Raw genomic sequence first — 19561 nt, 5'->3', positions numbered from 1 at the left:
CAGGGAACCCTGGGAATTGTAGCTGTTAATTGATGTGCACTGGAAGTAAGGATGTCTCCCTGCTGCCTTAAGATGTTTGGGCTTTGGTATGTCTCTAAGGAAAAAAGCACCAAATGGTCAGCATACCCTTGCTGTCTTGCTTTGGTTCATGCATGGCATACTCAGGGGTGTTCTCTATGTTTACTAGTTCTCAAATTAATCTTTACAATACACATAAACATTTTTTCCCCCTTGACCGCAGTGGCTTGTAGCTTTGTTTGTTCAGTTCATTGTAGCTGTGGCCCCATTATAAATCCTCAGCTAGTTAATCGTTGTCTGAAATCTGTTCCAAGCACTAATGTTTTCTTGTTTGAAATTGATCTCTGCTTGGTCAATGTGTTAATTTAGCAAAACAATAAGCTGTGTGACATTAAGAGCACATTACGCAAGTAGGAGTGGGCTTTTGTTTAGATTCTCATCAACTTACAATCTACCAGCAGTTATGCCAGTACTTCTGTAAAAGGTGTTGCAACATTTCTGTTATTCTTCCTGTTTATTGTGAAGGTTCTCTGAATGCCTTACCACGTTATAACAGTGGAATATATTAAAAATGATAGTATTGTAAAATGGGATCAGGATTGTATAAATGGTGCAAACCAGCATGCTTGAAAATATTTTGGACTGAAGTAAGTTGCTGGCCTTTATGATTGCACAGGAAACTTTCACGTATACAGCTGTTTTCTGATGAAAGTTGTGAAATTGAAATGGTTTTAAAGAGGCCTTCACATTTCTCTCATTCCGTTCTGCCCGGCACTGCAGTTGAAAAACTTTTTAAACCTTGTAAAGCCATAAATCTTGGTGCCCCAAAATGACCTGTTCAAATAAAGTGATGTTAGGCAGATTATAAAAAGCTTTAAATGTTTGCCTGGATTTTTCTAATGCAAAAGAGATAGCTCTGGCTTCTTTAATAAGCTCGTTTTGGGGGATCAAATATTTCATAACTTAAAAATCAGTGGTGATTTTTAAAAAGTAAGTGCCGCCTCTGGCTTAATAGGGCTGCATGTTATGTTCTCTGCCTATGTAAATAATAAAATGCTAATTTTTTTAGCACAATTCCTTCTGTGGTTACCATCATCCCCCCACCTCCAGACATCCAGCCCGTGATTGACAAGTTAGCTGAATATGTTGCTAGGAATGGGATTAAATTTGAGACCAGTGTCCGTGCCAAGAATGATCTAAGGTGAGTGCAAGTGCCTTTTTTCTTAATTACTTCATTTTATGATGTGGTGTAAGTGAGCAGCTTGTCCCTCTCTTATTGACAGTCTGTTTTGCAAAGAAAGCTGTTGAGTGTAATGTGTTGTAATTTGTTTTATTAAAATTCAAGGGACTACTTGAAGTTAATGATAAAGCATTATTGCATAAGAATCTTGAAGCTTGTGCTTCTGAATGTATACCTTCTGGGCATTTAGGCATAAATTATTCTATTTCAGAATATCAGATAGCTTTTCAGTGCTTGGGGTACTGGAATATTAAATGATGGTTGATGTTTGCTATGTTGTGGTGTGTTTTTCCACAAATTGCATTTTTGTTCCTTAACAGGTTTGAGTTCCTGCAACCTTGGCACCAGTATAATGCCTACTATGAATTTAAGAAACAGTTTTTCCTTCAGAAAGAGGCCAGTGACAGCTCAAAGGTAGGCTTCTAAGAGTAGGAAGCAACAGTGGGACATCTTGCTTTATATGCTACGTACATAGGAACCTGACTAGAGCAGCCAGGAACAGAGAAACCACCTCTAGTAAATTTATTTTAAAAAAATTATATCCCACTTTTCCTTGCCAAACAACTTGCAGGAGCTAGCAACATGCAACTATGAACCCAGTAATAAAGGCTAAGTTGCTTCAATTCATTTTATGCGGGTCTGCCATTAAGAACATAAGAAGAGCCTGCAGGCCCATCTAGTCCAGCAACCAGGTGCCTCTGGGAAGCCCAAAAGGCACACCTGAGTGCAGCAACACACTCTTCATTTGTGATTCCCAGCAACTGGCTTTTAAGATGGGTGCTGCCTCCAACTGTTGAGGCAAAGCTTAGTCATCATGGGTAGCAGCTGTTACTAGCCCTTCCTCCATGAACATGTTTTAAAATTGTTAAAAAACAAAATGCTGTAGATCAAAGCAAATTTTAAGCAGCATATTACTTTGTTTCTGTGTCATCTTTACTCAATGCTGGATTGTTTGCATGTGTATATAAGATGCTCGTCATTACCTTTTAAACCTCCTAAATAGATTTAGGGGTAAAGGTAAAGGGACCCCTAATTGTTAAATACAGTTGCGGACAACTTTGGGGTTGCGACGCTTCTCTCGCTTTACTGGCTGAGGGAGCTGGCGTTTTGTCCGCAGACGGCTTCCGGGTCATGTGGACAGCATGACAAAGCCATTTCTGGCGAACCAGAGCAGTGCACGGAAACGCCATTTACCATCCCGCCAGAGTGGTACCTATTTATCTACTTGCACTTTGACGTGCTTTCAAACTGCTAGGTTGGCAGGAGCAGGGACCAAACAACTGGAGCGCACCCCGTCGCGGGGATTTGTACCGCCGACCTTCTGAGCGGCAAGCCCTAGACCCTGTGGTTTAGACATTAAATACCATCTCCTGTTGCATGTTCCATCACCAGCTGAGCTACAGCTAGTGTGAAGCAAAAGAAAGTGCCTTCCCTGTAACAACACCCAGACTGTGGAACAGTCACCTTTCTTTATAGGAACCATTTGGCTTGCCTCATCTTTAGATTTTTTTTGCCTTCCAGGTGGGGTGTTCTTGTTCCGCTGTGATTTAGTTTTAATCGTATTTTTGTATTGCTTTTATTGTACAGTAAAGCCACCTTGAGCACTATGTTGGAGGGGATATAAATTCTGTAAATAAATAGAAGCCAGACACAACAAGAAAATCGTAACTCTGAAACTTTAGTATGTGATTGCATAAATCCAAGCTGGTGATCTTAAATCAGGTGTTGGTCATCTTAAATCAAAGAGAATTAAATATTGCAATGTACGGGTCAAAAATGAAACATGCTGCAATTGAGATGTTAAGCCTGTTTAATTCCTTGACATGTTTTTGTTTCACTTTGTTTATAGCTACTCTTTTCAGCCAAAATTTTTCCCCAAAGTGGCTTATGATAGAAGTCAGATATGTAGATATTGGATATACATGGATATCTCTGTGGCAGGTTTTTCTGGCCTATGGCTGTTGAGAGGTTTGGCGCTAAAAGAGCAGCAACTGGAGTCATGGGTTAGCAGCAGATAAAGATAGAAACCCATACAAATAGCCCTTCTATTGATTTGAAAGCTCCACTGGGATTTGCACAATACTGTACACAAAGAAAACACAAAGTCAGAAATGTCCCATACTTTGGGCCATAGGGGAATGTTTGGATGGGTGCCTGTTTATTAGGGACAGATAGCTGGTGCCTTAGAAGCTCAAAGGGTACTGCTGTACTCTAGGAAGAATATGAGAATTGTTCCACCTGTTCTGTAGCAGATGTAGGATGGATTCAATTGTCCACTCTGAGTGAAGTGTCCACTTGTAAACTCAAATTGTGGGGCAGCTGGAGCAGAGTTATGCTAGCTTCTCCTGGTGTCTTATGTACAGTGGTGCCCCGCAAGACGAATGCCTCGCAAGACGGAAAACCCGCTAGACGAAAGGGTTTTCCGTTTTGGAGGTGCTTCGCAAAACGAATTTCCTATGTGCTTGCTTCGCAAGACGAAAATGTCTTTCGAGTTCCTGCGGGGGTTTTTTCCTCCCCCCCCCTTTTTCCCAAGCCGCTAAACCGCTTATCAGCTGATGGCTAAGCCGCTTAACAGCTGATTGCTAAGCCGCTTATCAGCTGATCGTTAAGCCGCTTATCAGCTGATCTTTAAGCCGCTTAACAGCTGATCGCTAAGCCGCTTATCAGCTGATCCGCTAAGCCCGCTAAGCCGCTAATACTGTAGCGCTAATCCGCTAAACCGCTAATGGGCTTGCTTCGCAAGACGAAAATACCCGCAAGACGAAGAGACTTGCGGAACGGATTCTTTTCGTCTTGCGAGGCACCACTGTACTACTGATGATTAACTCTCCATGTTCTCACAGATGCCATGCAAACCACCAGTTGAAATAAACTGCATATGCCCTTCCAGCAAAGATGTGATGTTTTAGTCTATAAAATTGTATTCAAGGCTAAAAATTTGCCCAAGTTGTCTCTCTGCCCTCTGAAAAGATACCCAGCATAACCTTTTTCTAGGCAGCATTTTGAAGTGGCATACCGACACAAAGAGTTCCATTAAATGAAACCTATGCATGAGTTACCTTTGTATTTTCAGTTTATTTGGATTGAATAGTTCATGTTTATAAAGCAGACTAAAGTTGCTAGGAAACCATTTTATACATTTTCCCATAATGTGGATGAGGTTAGTTTTGAAATTAGTAGTGGGTGTCCTAATAAATTAGTAGTGGGTTACACAGTTTCACTACTTACTTAAGTGCTGTGTATAACAACTCTTCATGTTTTCAGATGAAATATAGTTAATATATTTTTCACTTAATCATGTTGATCTTTTTAAAAACCCTTTATTTAGTTTCCACTTGAATTTTATTTTCTGTTGACTAAAGGGTGCTAGTACATGATCAGGAAGGTCTAATGGCCAGGTGCCAGAGGGCTCAGGGGGGATTTAGGCCAGACTTGCAAATAGTTTGTTACCTGTAGCAATTCAACAAATGTCTCTATGCACTAGGCAAAGAGGCTTCCTGATTTAAGAAATTGAGAACCGCTGGTGGATAATACCATCAGGGGACTGATCATCTTCACTTGATTGACCCTCTGCTTGAATATCCTGTTTCATATGGTAGCCAATCAGTCCTTCAAAATGCCACAGGCAGAATGTCAAGACAAAAGCTTTTTTCCTGCTGTAACTTTCCCCAGCAACTAGCACACTCCCTCGAAACATGGGATTTTATTATTTTTATTCATTTCATTTCTGTACCACTTTACATTTTTAAGAAAAATATCTCTAAAACAAGAAAATATCCAGAATAAAACATTACTGAAGAAAGTCAAATACAGTGGTACCTCGGGTTACAGGCGCTTCAGGTTACAGACTCCGCTAGCCCAGAAATAGTACCTTGGGTTAAGAACTTTGCTTCAGGATGAGAACAGAAATAACATGGCGGCGGGAGTCCCCGTTAGCTAAAGTGGTACCTCAGGATAAGAACGGTTTCAGGTTAAGAATGGACCTCCAGAACGAATTAAGTTCTTAACCTGAGGTACCACTGTAGTTGCTCACTGGAAGGACAGATCCTGAAGCTGAGGCTCCAATACTTTGGCCACCTCATGAGAAGACTCTCTGGGAAAGACCCTGTTATTGGGAAAGATTGAGGGCACAAGGCGAAGGGGACAACAGAGGATGAGATGGTTGGACAGTGTTCTCGAAGCTACTAACATGATTTTGACCAAACTGCGGGAGGCAGCGGAAGACAGGAATGCCTGGCGTGCTCTTGTTCATGGGGTCATGAAGAGTTGGACACAACTAAACGTCTAAGCAATAACAACAACACATTCAAAGCAACATACGGTAATTAACAGAAACTGAAATAATATCTTAAAGGTTTCAAAATAAAAGATTACAGAGGAGGTCAACTACAGAATGCACATTTAACACAGCAAAGTTAACAAAAAAATTATCTTAAACATTCCAAAAGAAAATGTTACTAAAAGAAGTCAACTATAAAATGCACATTTAAGACAGCATTATTAACAAGAGCATAAAACATTAGCATAGGCATAGTACATACCTGCTGCTGCTGTTGCCAATCCTGCCAATGGTGGTTCATGGTGGGTGGCAGCTGTGGAAGTTCAGGCTCAATGATCTGCAGCTGCACTAAGAGACAGACAGAATTCCATATAGCTATCAAAATTAATATAGGGCTGCCATACGTCCCGATTTTCCCAGACATTACTGGGATTTCGAAAACCTTGGTTTTTTTCAAAACAAACAAAGCAAAAAAGCTCAACAATTTGGGGGGTCTTCCGGAGTGTCGTGGTTTTTACTTTTTGAAATATGGCAACTCTAAACTGATAGCCATTAATGAGCCCATTCTCCTTGAAATTGAATAGAGAATTTGCTGAGGTCCACTATCATTGGTGTGGCTTCAATTTTGGCTTTCCACTCCAAGTTCTCTGAAACACATAGACGGCTTGTGGAGGAGGCGAAGGTTTCTCTTTTTTGTGCTGGGGTATGGAAAAGATGAGGAGGGGAGGGAGACTCCTGTGGCTCTTTTATTCTCCATAGCCCAGCACAAGCGAGACCCTCTAGCATGTGCAGAGAGGTAATGCCTTACTCTCACCTATGCTGAGATTTTGGATGAGAACACTATGAGAGGCTTCTTGTATTTTTTCACCTTCTTTAAGCCGCAGGGTGAGAATGCAAAGCCCTGGCCGTGCCTCTCACCAAATGGTTGAGGAACTGGTGGAGATACACTGGTTGATCCCTAGTGGACACACACAAACAGCTGGCAGGCTTGTTTTTAAGGCAACTTAAACCACAGTGACATATCAAAATACTTCTGAAATTTTATATGCATTTATTTGATTTTCTCTGTCTCTAAGCTATCAGCCTGGGAGCTCAATATAAATCCTAGTGACCACAACTGCCTTCTCCTTGGTTTGTGCATAGCAGCTTTCTGTTGTGCAGCCTATCAGCTAGACAGCTTCTACACAGCTTCCTTCTCCCCTCCTGTAACCATATATATTGGCAGAGCCTCTGCACTCTTGTGCTCCTCAAGTTGCTTGTTCCCATTTGCCCTATTTGGCAGATTCTGAAGAGTAAGCAGGTGAGGTGCATGATGGGGTTAAAGAACCCTTTTGCCAGTGTGTTTCCTTGCTCCCAGTACGTTTCTGAGCACAATTCAAAGTCTTGGTGCTCACCTTTAAAGCCCTAAACTGCTTTAGCCCTGTATACCTGAAGGTGCGTCTCCACCCCCTTCATTCAGCCTGGACACTGAGGTCCAGTGCCAAGGGCCTTCTGGCAGTTCTCTCACTGCGAAAAGTAGGGCCTTCTTGGCATTGGCACCCGCCCTGTGGAATGCCCTCCCATCAGATGTCAAGGAGATGAGTAGCACTACAACCTTTAGAAGACCTCTAAAAGCAACCCTGTATAGGGAAGCCTTTTAATGTGTTATGTTTCATTAAGTTTTTATATATGTTGGAAGCAACCCAGAGTGGTTGGGGCAACCGAGTCAGATGGGTGGGGTATACATAATAAAATTATCATCATCATCACCATCATCAATCACAGAAGTGGGTTTTATCGGCAAAGCCAGTGTTGTTTGATACTTCAGTCGTTGCTCCATTCAAAATATTGCTTCTCCTGACTGCCAGGTGCTGGCCAACATGAGCTGCCTTCTTTCTGTCATTTAAACACTTTCAGGAGCTTCAAAACTAAGCATTCTGCTTATTCTGTTCTTTAAATTATTATTGTTTAAGTGCCTACAATCTGAAATCCTGTAATATGAGCCCCTCTCCATAATTGAAAATCCTCAAACCTTGTTTGTAGAAGATTTTTTTTTTAATCGCTACTTAGAGGCAGTCAAAGAACCTTTTAAAGAAAGGAACATTACTTTTTCTAAAGTACAGTTTTCAATTCGTATATCAATTCTTGAACTTTTTAGTTTCTGAGAGCCTTTTCTGAGCAGTGCATTGTGGTAATTAAACGGTTCTTAGTCGCTTTATTTCTCCACCAGTCTTGTTGAAGTGACAGTAAAACCACTATTGCCTCTTATAACAGGGCTTTCCATTGAGAACTTTCAAAACATTTTAAGGTTCTAAAATACCATTGATGGCTCATTCATTGTTCCTAAGAAAGAGGGTTCCAGTTTTGTTAGTAAAGTATGTTGGTAATGATTTCACTTACACCATTGACTTCAGGCATTTCTCAAAGCTCAAACATCTGTGATTTACAAACCTGCAGAGTTCACCTTGCTGTTTTCCATTAGTGAGTTACCTGATTTTTGAGGGGATAAACTTATCCAGCGAATATTAGGTGGGAGTAGCAAATCACAGGGCCAGTCTTGAATCCATCTGCTTCATTCCAGTACTCTCTAGCACAATCAAAGAAAACATTCCAGCCTTCTCAGGTGGCATAAAAGATATGCTTTGGCCCCCAAAGAATATCATTAAAATTGTTGTCACGGATTATCTCAGGGTGGGGTTACAAGTCGAAGGATCTGGGGTTTTGGCTTTTTTAAGTTTCCCCCAATTTCAGTTAATTGGTTTACAGGGGTCTTAGGCGCCAGAAATTGAGCTACTGGGATTTAGCACTTTATTGGTTCTTGCAAGAAAGGAAAAAGTAGAGGTGGCCTTATTCTAGGGGCGGTTAGTAGTTTAAGTGTAGATATGCAGGTAACTGAATCCAGTTCATCTTGCTTTATCCACCTGAAAAGACATAGGGAATCTGAATCAATTTGCATAAATATGTATGTCCTGCCTAGAGACTCTATAAAGATCATAATTTCAGTATACAATATGGGGCTCCCTAGAGCAGGGGTAGGCAACCTAAGGCCCGGGGACCTTCTCAATCTGGCCTCCATACAGTCTGGGAATCAGCATGTTTTTACATGAGTACAATTTGTCCTTTTATTTAAAATGCATCTCTGGATTTTTTGTGGGGCCTGCCTGGTGTTTTTACATGAGTGGTATGTGTGCTTTTATTTAAAATGCATCTCTGGGTTATTTGTGGGGCATAGGAATTGGTTCATATATTTTTTTCCAAAATATAGTTCGGCCCACCACATGGTCTGAGGGACAGTGGACCGGCCCACAGCTGAAAAAGGTTGCTGACTCCTGCCCTATAATCTCATTTAAAATTGATTAACCAATGCTTCCCAACACCTCTTGATGATTGTGCTGGGAGATTTCAGTGCAGGGATGGATGATGAGCGTGCAATAGCCAGTGAGAGGCTTGGTCTGAATTTAGAGGATATTAATCTGTAGATGAATAAATTCTGCAGGCATTTATTTAAATTAGTTTATAAACTTGGGCTGTTCCTCTGTAATGGTTCCAGGCAGGATAACCGAGCCGGGAAGTTTACATACAACCCCCTTAAAGGGTGGGAGCACCATAAATTATTTTTTGTGCAATGACTAATGTGCCCGTTATGTAGAGAATTTTGCAGTGTGAGGCCAACCAGCAAGTGATTTACCAGCGTATGACGCTGGCAGGTTTTCAGGGCATTATAAAAGGTCTGGCTTATAAGCTCTCCTGCATGCAGCAACGGAAGCACAGTTTGAGGTGGACTCTGAATATTCAGCTAAAATTAGAGGAATCTACTCAGTGAACAGATGAAATACCGTATTTTTTGCACCATAACACTCACTTTTTTCCTCCTAGAAAGTGTTTCGTTTAGAATATTTTTTTTCTTGTTTTCTTCCTCTAAAAACTACGTGCGTGTTATGGTCGGGTGCGTGTTATAGAGCGAAAAATACAGTAGGCTGCTAGGAGCAGCAGAGACCTATGATGCTGTCCATGGGAATGCTTATAAACAGGAACTGAGCATAACAGCACTTTCCCAGCTTTTGGCCTGAAACCTTTGAGAGCTGCTGTCAGTTAGAGTAAACGATAGCAGTCTGTGGTCTGTGCAATATTCACATTTCCCCCCCACTCCCTTTCAGAATCAGTTTTAAATTGCTTCCATTGCCTGTGTTTCACAAATCATACGTTTGGGAGGTTTTTTTACACACTAAACAATCTCTGGCATAAGTCTGCTCTGCCATGAATAAATTAGACCAATTAACTCAAGTGCCCCTTTCTCTTCTGAAGATAAATTCTTACTACTGAAGTTTTATTATGTGTTCATCTTTTTTTTCTAACAGTGGGAGTTGCTAACACTTAAAACTCCATGCCAAAAATACTCTTAGATTTTATTGGTATCATTAGCTGCAGCCAATAAGTGAAACTAAACTTTAAGATTGTTCCTTAAAGATTTCAACATTTTTTTAAGAAAAGAAAAACTTTACGCTTAGCCATTTTGTATATTAGACTTTCATTGTACATTCTTATTACAAAGCTGTTAGTACAGTGCTTTTTAATGACTCTCTTGACTACCATAATGGGCATGAAATAGCAATGTCAAATATACTTGAATCATCGCAAGCTTTTTGGTCTGCTGCTATGCTTTCTTAAAAATCTCCAAGCTCATTAATAACTGGTGCATAAAATGAAAGTTTCACAGCAAGTAAATGGGCAGGTCAGCTAGTATCAATTTGGTAATGGGTGTATTACGAAGAACTGAAGCCACTGTGTTGCAGTTGTTAGATCATTTTTGACTGTGATAGGAGAGAATCAAATTCCATGTCTCTGATTTGCACATGTCAGGTCATTGTTTGTAGCCAATATAGTATTCTCTTCATTGGGTGTGGGGAAACCTTTGGTCCTCCAGATGTTGCTGAACTACAATTCCTTTAGCCATTGGTCTTGTTTGCTGGAACTAATGTAGTTCAGTAACATCATACACTCTCATACATTGCATGTTTGGCCTCATTTTGCTGGCATAAGAAATTGGGGCTGTAACATGTAAAGCAGTCTCATTGTGATGTACAGAGACAGCTTTGAAATTTATAAGATCAAATATGGAACCTAGTATGCAGTGCAGACTTAGTCTGCACTGCATACTAGGCTTAGTCATGCCACATGACCCAGAAGCTGTACGCCGGCTCCCTCGGCCAATAAAGCAAGATGAGCGCCGCAACCCTAGAGTCGGTCATGACTAGACCTAATGGTCAGGGGGTCCTTTATCTGTGAGGTATTTTTGTTGCCTTACCCCACAATAGGAATTCTGTGTGCTGTGCAATCCTATCATGTCAACTCAGAAGTAAGCTTCATTAACTTCAGTGAGGCTTACTCCAAGATAAGTAAATGTAGGATTGCAACCTTACTCTTTTTCCAGGGACTGCTCAGGAAGAAGCATCTAGTTTCATACTCCTATGATGGTACTGCTTTATAGTACAGGACCTTGAAGGACTACTTTGCGCTGCTTCTGAACATGTAAATGACCTCTTATAAAGGTGCTTTAAAGTTGTGAAGTACTTAAAATAGCCCAGGGATGCGTTCTTTTCAATTGAGAATACATAGAAACCTGAATGAAATGTAAAGGGATGTCATATTCTAGATTTTGTGTGGTATGTTCAGTTGTATGCTTGAAGCCTAGTTCTTTATGAGCTTTGTGTGCTGTTCTGTCCAAGAGGTGCCACTTTGTGGCTTTTTAAAAATGCCATCCATTTTAATTGTATTCCATAGGCTTTCATTTTTAGCTGGAAAGTGAGGTTGTCTTGTATTTTCCCGCCTTTAAGCAGGTAGCAACTTTATCGGAGGATGTCCCTGCTGATACTGCCAACACTGAACCTGGAGAAGCCCAGTTTCCCACTGACAACATGTCTGAAGATGTAGAATCTGCTGCCCAAGGAAATGATAAACAAGATGCACTGGCCATTAAAATTTCCAATGATGGCAAACTGATAAAAGGTATGCCTGTGGGTGTGGGAACCAGAGACACCCCCCCCCCCCGACACCGTGTGTGTGTAACAAATAAATACATCCATAAGTAGCATTAAAGAATGTTTCACTCATCTGAAGGGTGGAGGGAAAACTCTGAACTGAGTAATGGATCCAGATTTATGTCTTGATGCTCTCTCAATATCATACAACTTAATACAACATACCTGCTTGAAAGATCTCTCGTCTTTCATTCAAGACTGATAGAGAGCAGCCTTCCTCAGCCTTGTGCAGTGCTAGCAGGGTTTGATGGGAGTTGTAGTCCAAAACATAGGTAGGGCACCAGATTGGGGAAGGGTGATACAGAAGCTTGGGTGGATTAGTTCAGTTCTTTATCGAAGCCATTCCAGAGAACGATTTCCCCAAGTGCAGCGTGACTGCTTGAGAATTGGCTGTAGTGTAGCTGCTTAGCGGAGGCTCATAGCTCAGCTGCTGATGGAATAGAAGGTCCCAAGTTCAGTCCTTGTAAAGAGTTGTATAGCGAGGCTGGGAAATTATTGGTTTCTTTCTGCCTGGAACGCAAGAGAACTTCTGTTAAGTCCTAGGGTGGGGGGGTAGGGGGGCAATGGCCTGACTTGGTTCAATGAAGCATCAAGGATTCATGTGACCAGTGATTAGATTGCAGCACCACAGAGCTGGAAACTCTATTTTGATAAGTAGCAGAACGCTTGCCAGACGAAACTCCTGTATTCTTTGTTCCAATAATATCAAACCTTTGAATTTCAGGAGCTTTTCGCAGCAGGCAGCAGTTAAACTGAAAGAAATTTGTGTAGGCAATCCCTTGCACGTGTTTAATTTAGAGGAAGCTGCTGCCAGACCATAGCTGTGTAAAATGGTTTGGCTTCTTTGGGGGGGGGGGATCATAGTGATGGAGGAGTCGTTCATCAGTTTTCATTTCTGGTAGAGGTTGGGAACAAATGTTCCAATACGACAAGAGTTTCTGCCAGTTGCAAGGCAAGCTGTGAAATGCTGTAGATAGGAGGAAATGCATAGGCTTCGCCTTTCTTTCTGCTGTGCTGCAATGCAATTAATTCCTCAAAGTAATTATTTTTTTGTAGGCTGGTATTAAATGAAATCTTCCAAGTACCATTGGGTGAGTTAGCAAATCCTCTTGATGTCAGATTTAGTGGGGGAAAGGTGAAAAAGTATTTTGTTTTTTTAAAGTTGCAAGTGGGTTAGGCTAATTAAGAGGTCAGGTTTGAAAATGGCCTTTTGAAAAGATAATAAACCACAAAGGGCCAAAAATTGAATTACATTGTTTGTAGCATTAGCGGGGGGGGGGGGGGGAGTTCAACCGATGGATCCAGGTTTGAGGATTAGGAATGTATGAAGTTGCCATATACCAGGTTAGACTATTTGCCCAATTAGCCCAATATCTTCTATTCTGACCGGGAATGGCTCTCCAGGGTCCCCAGCAGAAGAATGTTATTTCTATGATTTGCTACCTGACATATTGTTAACTAGAGAGCCAAGGAGTGAACCTGGGACGTTCTACATGCAATTGAGGTTCTGTTATCACTGATGTATATGCCCTCTCCAAATCAGTAATGGTAGAGGTTGCATAAAGCAGGAGTTACGTGTGGCTAGATCTCTTTAGACTATCAAAGACGAATCTAGAAAACCTGGTTTCATATTCTGGGTCAGCTTACCACCTTTATACCTTGTTTTCCTTCCAAAAAGCTCAAGTACCTTAAGTACGGTTCCCAGGGAGTCTCCCATCCAAGCAGTTTGATGGGCCAGAATTGCTTAAGCTTCAGCAGCAGAACGGCATTACAGGCATTCACGGCCAGTTTATCTCTCTGTCAGCTCCATTTTACCAATTGCCTGAGAATCGTTACCAAGACTGAACAAGGCAAAGCTTTTTAAGCAGTTGCCCGTTAGGACTGCTATATAAATGAGTGATAGAGCTAGCCCTAGCGGCCTCCACGGTTAAGGCTTCTATAAAGTTTCCATTCTAAATGCTTTGTGTCCGTTCATAATTCTTTTTCCAAAACACAAAGGCAGGCTGCCTATATTTGGTTAGGGCTCAAAGCACAAATGCTTATAAGGAAAGCTTCAACTGCTTGCATGCATGCAAGGAGGGGCGGGTGACATTATCTTTACAAAGCGAGCATCATTCTATCCCTGCCTTCTAAAAGGCTTTTGTAGTAGTTCCAAATCTTCAGATCAGAATTTACCCTTTAACCATGAGGGTAAGGTAATGATTCCCCTCACTACCACCAACTTAAGGGGATCATTTGTTTTTCCACTGTTTTTACGGGACCATTTAAATGTGGTGGAGAGAGATGTTTTGGTGCTGGTTTACATGCGGGCTCTTCCATCCTGTTCAGCAGGATGATTTTCAGCCTCAAAAGAATGTGCTTTACAGAACATTCAGTCTGCAGAGGGGAAGAAAAGGAGCAAGAAGTCGGGGCACTGCAAATTATTTCTTTTCTTTTCTCCAGAGACAAGAGTGAACTAAAACCAAGTTCCTAGCCTGTAATCCTTCCCCCACCCTTCTACCCTTCTTATCAGTGGTTTTGATTGTTAAGACAACTATAGAAGTAAATAGCAGACTGTTAGTTTCAATATTTGTTCTGTTTAATATTTGAAATCCTCTTTTAAGCCATAAAGATCCACAAAGTGACAAACAATGAGATAAAACCATAATACTGTATTGTTTTTAACACTTGATTGGAAGCCACCCAGAATGGCTGGGGAAACTCAGCCAGATGGGCGGGGTATAAATAATAATAATAATAATAATAATTATTATTATTATAACATAAGCAACGATGAACAGCCTCTGTTAGAAAGCTACACCAGCTGCACAATGTAGCACAGATGGGACCCAGGGCAACATGTTGCAGTGTAGAATGCTCCTCTTCAGGTTTCAAGCCAGGCAGTTGTACCTGCTTTCTGGTTACTCTATTCTGCCCCACCCCACAAATAGCATTCTGTACCACTGAGCAAAGCCAGTTTTCACTGAGCCTCGGGGGGGGGGTCTTCAATTGAGAAGGTTAGCTAAGTATTTGTTGTTCTCTGCACATCTTGGGAGTTGTCTCTAGCCTACTGCTACTTCCCCTCTTCTGTACAGGTGCAGCTGTTTTCATTGCAAAATGATTCATAGATTGCCTAGTCAACAATATCTCACTAGTTGTCACTTCCTTTTCAATAGCATCCTTTGCACCAATAAGCTTTGCAATCAGGGCCAAAGAAAATGACATGCTCCCCTTGGAGAAAAACCGTGTGAAACTTGATGATGACAGCGACGAGGAGGGGGAAGAAGGCAAGGAAGGCCAAGAGAATGCCAGTAGCACCTCAAACAGCCATTCAGCATTTGCCATGTCCAGTGGGGCTGCTGAAGAGAAGAGGCCTCAGCTGACACAGGAGGAGCTGGAAGCCAAACAAGGTAAATGCATCAGGAGGAGATGCAATGTTTGGAGCTTGTAAATGTGTACTGTTGACAGACTTCTTGTTTTGAGGGTGGGCTTAAAGGGAAGGAAATGGATAGTAAACAGAAAAAAAACAGGGAGTTGCTACTTTTTGTTATGTCTTATAGTTATGATTTGATTTTTTAAAAAATCCTGAATTCCAAAACTCTCTTGTAAACTACAGTGGCCTATGGCTGATACAAATAAATTGCTGGTGTTCTGAGGTGAATAAAATTATCCACAGTATACCAACTAGATGTAATCTTGAAATGTTGTTTTTCGTGTTCAGGGGCTTGTTAGCAGTGGAGTACAAAGGCCCCAGGAATGCTGTGAACTGGCCACAGCGTGCACTGCAAGCTTTGAGCTGAGTTGGACCATAACGTCTTCTCATTCATGTTTTTTTTTCCTTTACTAAAAATGGATTGTGTTTCAGAGGTGCTGATTGTCAAAGTAGCTGTAGTCTTAGTCATGCATCTAGTGTGTGGTGCTAGGGAAGCACATTTAAGAATTGGTCTGTAAACTCCTACTCAACTATTTTATATGTGTTGTAATGTTCTTATAATTAAACAAATTGAGTTTTAATTGCTCCTTCAGGTCTGGAATAGTAGCTGTCACAAAATGCATTACCACCATCACTTTGGCAGCATAACTTCAGAGACTATATTACTATAGCCATCAGTACACAACTTAAAAATGCAGACTTCATATTTCTTCAAAGTCTTGAAATATTCTGAGGTAGTGCTTAGTGCATTTTAAATTTTGGAGGACTCATCTGTAAGGCCAGGGATGTACTGCATCCCAGGCTGATATGAAATACAATGGAGTTGTGGGTACACAGACTCAGATTAGTGTATTACTCTCCTGGCTAGGTGCTATTCCTTCAGCAACTAGGTAAGGTGGGTGGGTTCTCCCTGCAAGTGCTCAGTGCTTCATTTAAGAATGTTAGGAACTTCTGACATTGTGAGCTAACCTGGCAGCTGTGAACACTGCACACTCAGGCCTCAGAGGCTTTCAGGTACAGAAAGGGCCCTATGACTGACCACCAGTATGAAGCCTCTACTTGGCCAAACCTGGCAAAACTACAAAGACCTTGCCACCTGTCTTTATCTGGTCAGCAGGGCAGCACATCCTGTTTACATGCTGCAAATTCTAGCTCATACCACATAATTTAGAGATCCTGAATTGGCAAGCATATCTTCCTGGTTCAGCCATCCATGGCCTTGCCCTTGTGCTCTTAACTCCAACGCTATTTGCTTTAATGCTATATAGAAGAAGAACATAATCATGTAATGGCTCAAGCAGCATACTCTGGTATGCTTACATTTTGTCTTTTCAGAATCTACATGCCTCATAAATGGCAGGACTGAGCTATGTGGAGAAGATGCTCAACTTGTGGGCAAATAAATGGTTGATGAGGGCAGTGTCCTTGGCCATCTGCTATAGAGTCCTGGGTCTTCTCTGCCCACTTTTCAGCAATCAGCAGCATGTGAATATCATCCTGGGTCTAACGGGTCATTATTGATAATTCATTCGGTAGAGCTCTTTCAAGGGCAGGGGTTGGAATCTAGCCATTCCAGGATTACTGGAAAAGATTTTGACTTAAAGGAAGTAAATGAGGCAATATACGTCATATTGAAACTTTAAAAATAAGGGCACATTGCAGCCTTACTGTGAAAGCCATTCCAGGATTACTGGAAAATATTTTGACTTAAAGGAAGTAAATGAGGCAATATACGTCATATTGAAACTTTAAAAATAAGGGCACATTGCAGCCTTACTGTGAAAGCCTTTAATTTGATCCTGATGCTGCTGGTGAGTGTTTGTCCATAGCAGGTACTGGATGCAGGTGAATGAAAGATTCTTTAAGAACTCATATGTGAAGGTATTTTGAGCTTAGAATAAAAGGAGGGAGATATGAGAGAGGTGTATTTAAAAAGCAAAGCAAAACTTTGCAGAGTGTGAGGCAGTGGCTAAGGAGAAGTTTTGGTCATCCAGTGAAACTGAAGATGAGGAGATTCAGAACAGGCAAAAGAAAGTACTTCTTCACACAACACTAAGTTAAACTGGAATTTACTGCCACAGGATGGTACGAAGTTGGGTAGCGTTAAAACAGAATTAGACAGATTCATGGAGGCTGTGATGGCTTTGTACTACCTCCAGTACTGGAGGCAGTATATCTTTGAATACCAAGCACTGTGTTTCTCCACAGCATTGCTCTTGTGCTCATGTCCTACTTGCACGTTTCCCATTAACGTGGTTGGAGAACACAATTCTGAACTGAAGGGGCTAACATAATGTCATCATGCTTTGCGACCTGGGAAACACAAGAACATTATAGATGGTGTTTTGGCTAAAAAGCCCTGGGGTGCTTCTGGTCCTGTTGTTGCTCATCATGGATGCTTAAGATTGTATTGGCAGCAGCCAGAGGTGTCTATATTAAGTTTTGTCAGATTACAATGCTTGACCCCTATGAAATTTTCTTCACCTTTTAATTTCTTTCCTGTAACCTTGTGTTGCATAATATTTTTGTGTGTATAGCACATACAGAAAGAAACAAGCCCCTGCCAAAAAAAAAGCTAGCATTATATTCTCTGTTTTGCATAGACTTTTTTTTTAACAAACAAACAAAATTCTTATAAAGTTCTGGCTGGTAAATTGTGTTACCTTCTCCAGACTTTGACATTTGATTTATTAGAAATCAAATAATGGAAGCAGCTGGGGGAAAGGGCATTTGTTTCCTCATTTTCAGTAATTTTCTGAAAACCTTATGTTGAATTGGATTATACTTTTAATCTGCATCTGTGCATCTTAATTCAGTAAAATATAAAAGTTTAATTTGATGAAGAATTCATAATGTCGCTGCAGAGAATATGTTGCCTTTCAGATCTTATAAATAGGCATCTAACTGAGATGCAAAGATACGATTTTTAATAAAAAAAATGAAGTCACCTCCAAATAGAATTATTTATTAAAAATTCTCCTACAGGAAGTATCTTTTGGAGTGTCAGGTTCTATAGTTAACTATGAATTCATTATTTCATGTCTGCAGGTAAAAAAATAACTGCTAAACATCAAATTAAAGGAGGAATGTTTCTCATTTTGAAAATGGATCTATAATATATTTAAATATATTTGCTAATCTTTCGTAAAAACTCTTTATAACATTCTTGAAAGAGAACTAACAGTCAGGAAAGCTGTATGTTTAGTTTTCAAGGTTAAATGGTAGGTCTTCGTGAAAAAAGAACTATTTATTGGTTACTTGTTTTTAAAATGCTCATATTAAATACATTTTAAATATGTATATAAATCCTAAAAGGTGTGAGCATTTGCCCAAACTTGAAATGAGAAAATTGAAAGAGACATAATATACTTCTGATTAGTCACAGCTGAGCATTATGGAATCAAAAGTGTGAAATGCTGAAAAATGTGATATTTGGAACTTTAATGATGAGCTTGAAGGAATTTAGCTGCTTAGAAATGTTGATGGTGGTGCCACAGAATTAGAAATATTTTACTGCTCTTGCGTTGGGTTCTTGTGTAAAAATGTGCTTCTGGCTTTTAAAGTAATGCTAGGATGTAGGGTAATAGCTCTGTTCCCAGTGCATTTCTGAAAACACTTCCCTTACTCCTTGTTCAATTTTATTTGCTGGGGTGTTAGTGATTGCTCCTCTGTGAAAATGTGTACACGTGAGCTGTTAATCCATGGAACATGTTAAAGTTTACTCTACTGAAGACATCATTATTCTGTAACTGCACATCCTAGGCATATCTGTTCAGTCCCATTCAATTCATTGGAGCTTACTCCCATGTAAATTAGTGTAAAAGAGCAATCCCATTAATCCATAGTAGCATGATCCACAATCCAAGAAACATATAATCCACAAATCAATTAAGCTATTTCATTCAGCTAATAGTGGGATTTGAGGCATTAGAAGTTCAAGTTCATTGGCATGTGGTTTGAATTTGACCAGTTACCTCTTTACAGCTTGGGATTCACCGCCCACAGTTCCATGTTTTCCATTGTTCAAGTGGCTAAATTACCACATTGTCCCTCCCACTGTAATCTCTTGTCCATCAGTAATTCTGAACATCTTGTTCCAGTTACTCATATTTTCAGTTTTGGGTATTCCCAAATACTCCACCGCTTCAAAATTGCTGAGGCTCTTAATTATTTTTCTACCTTTCATTTATCAATTATAACAATATATGCTACAACTTAGTCATCACAGCAGACCACCTGAATGAAGCTGATGGACTACACTTTGGGAACCACTCCTATAGAGACTTCTCTTTGCTGGGTTTGGAAATAGACCCAGGGGCGGGGGAGAGTTTGCTATTCTCTTGTCCTCCTCATGTCAGCAAGCATTTGGCATAGTCACAAATTACATTAAGCACATTTAAAAGTAGCCAAGATAAGAGTTTACTGAAAAGCACAACAGACAGATCAGAAGCAGGGGTAGACAGTGCAGGTATAAACCAGGGATGTAATTATTCCTGGGGGATGGTAACAGCAGACACATGCACAAGATGTGGGAGATGTCTTAATTCAGTTAAAGGATTTTGGAGCTGATAATTTTATCCATGGGCACCTTCAGT

General features: G+C 40.6%; 1 protein-coding gene across 7 annotated transcripts in view; it reads left to right on the top strand.

Annotated features, from left to right (window-relative positions):
• SFSWAP (splicing factor SWAP) overlaps nucleotides 1-19561 on the top strand; it is a 104725-nt gene that overhangs the window by 39993 nt on the left and 45171 nt on the right. For 6 of the 7 annotated variants that reach the window (XM_080985104.1, XM_080985102.1, XM_080985108.1 and 3 more), the window contains 4 exons: nucleotides 1088-1219; nucleotides 1579-1672; nucleotides 11351-11522; nucleotides 14710-14943. In XM_080985104.1, the coding sequence (XP_080841230.1) occupies nucleotides 1088-1219; nucleotides 1579-1672; nucleotides 11351-11522; nucleotides 14710-14943 (632 nt within the window). The remainder of the gene's footprint in view (nucleotides 1-1087; nucleotides 1220-1578; nucleotides 1673-11350; nucleotides 11523-14709; nucleotides 14944-19561) is intronic. The other variant, XM_080985103.1, reaches the window with a different exon arrangement.

This window comes from Podarcis pityusensis (genome assembly GCF_964106645.2).
Source record: "Podarcis pityusensis genome assembly, chromosome: 16".
NCBI lineage: Eukaryota > Metazoa > Chordata > Lepidosauria > Squamata > Lacertidae > Podarcis > Podarcis pityusensis.
Note: the sequence above shows the minus strand (reverse complement) of the source record. Positions and strands in the feature narration are given on the sequence as shown.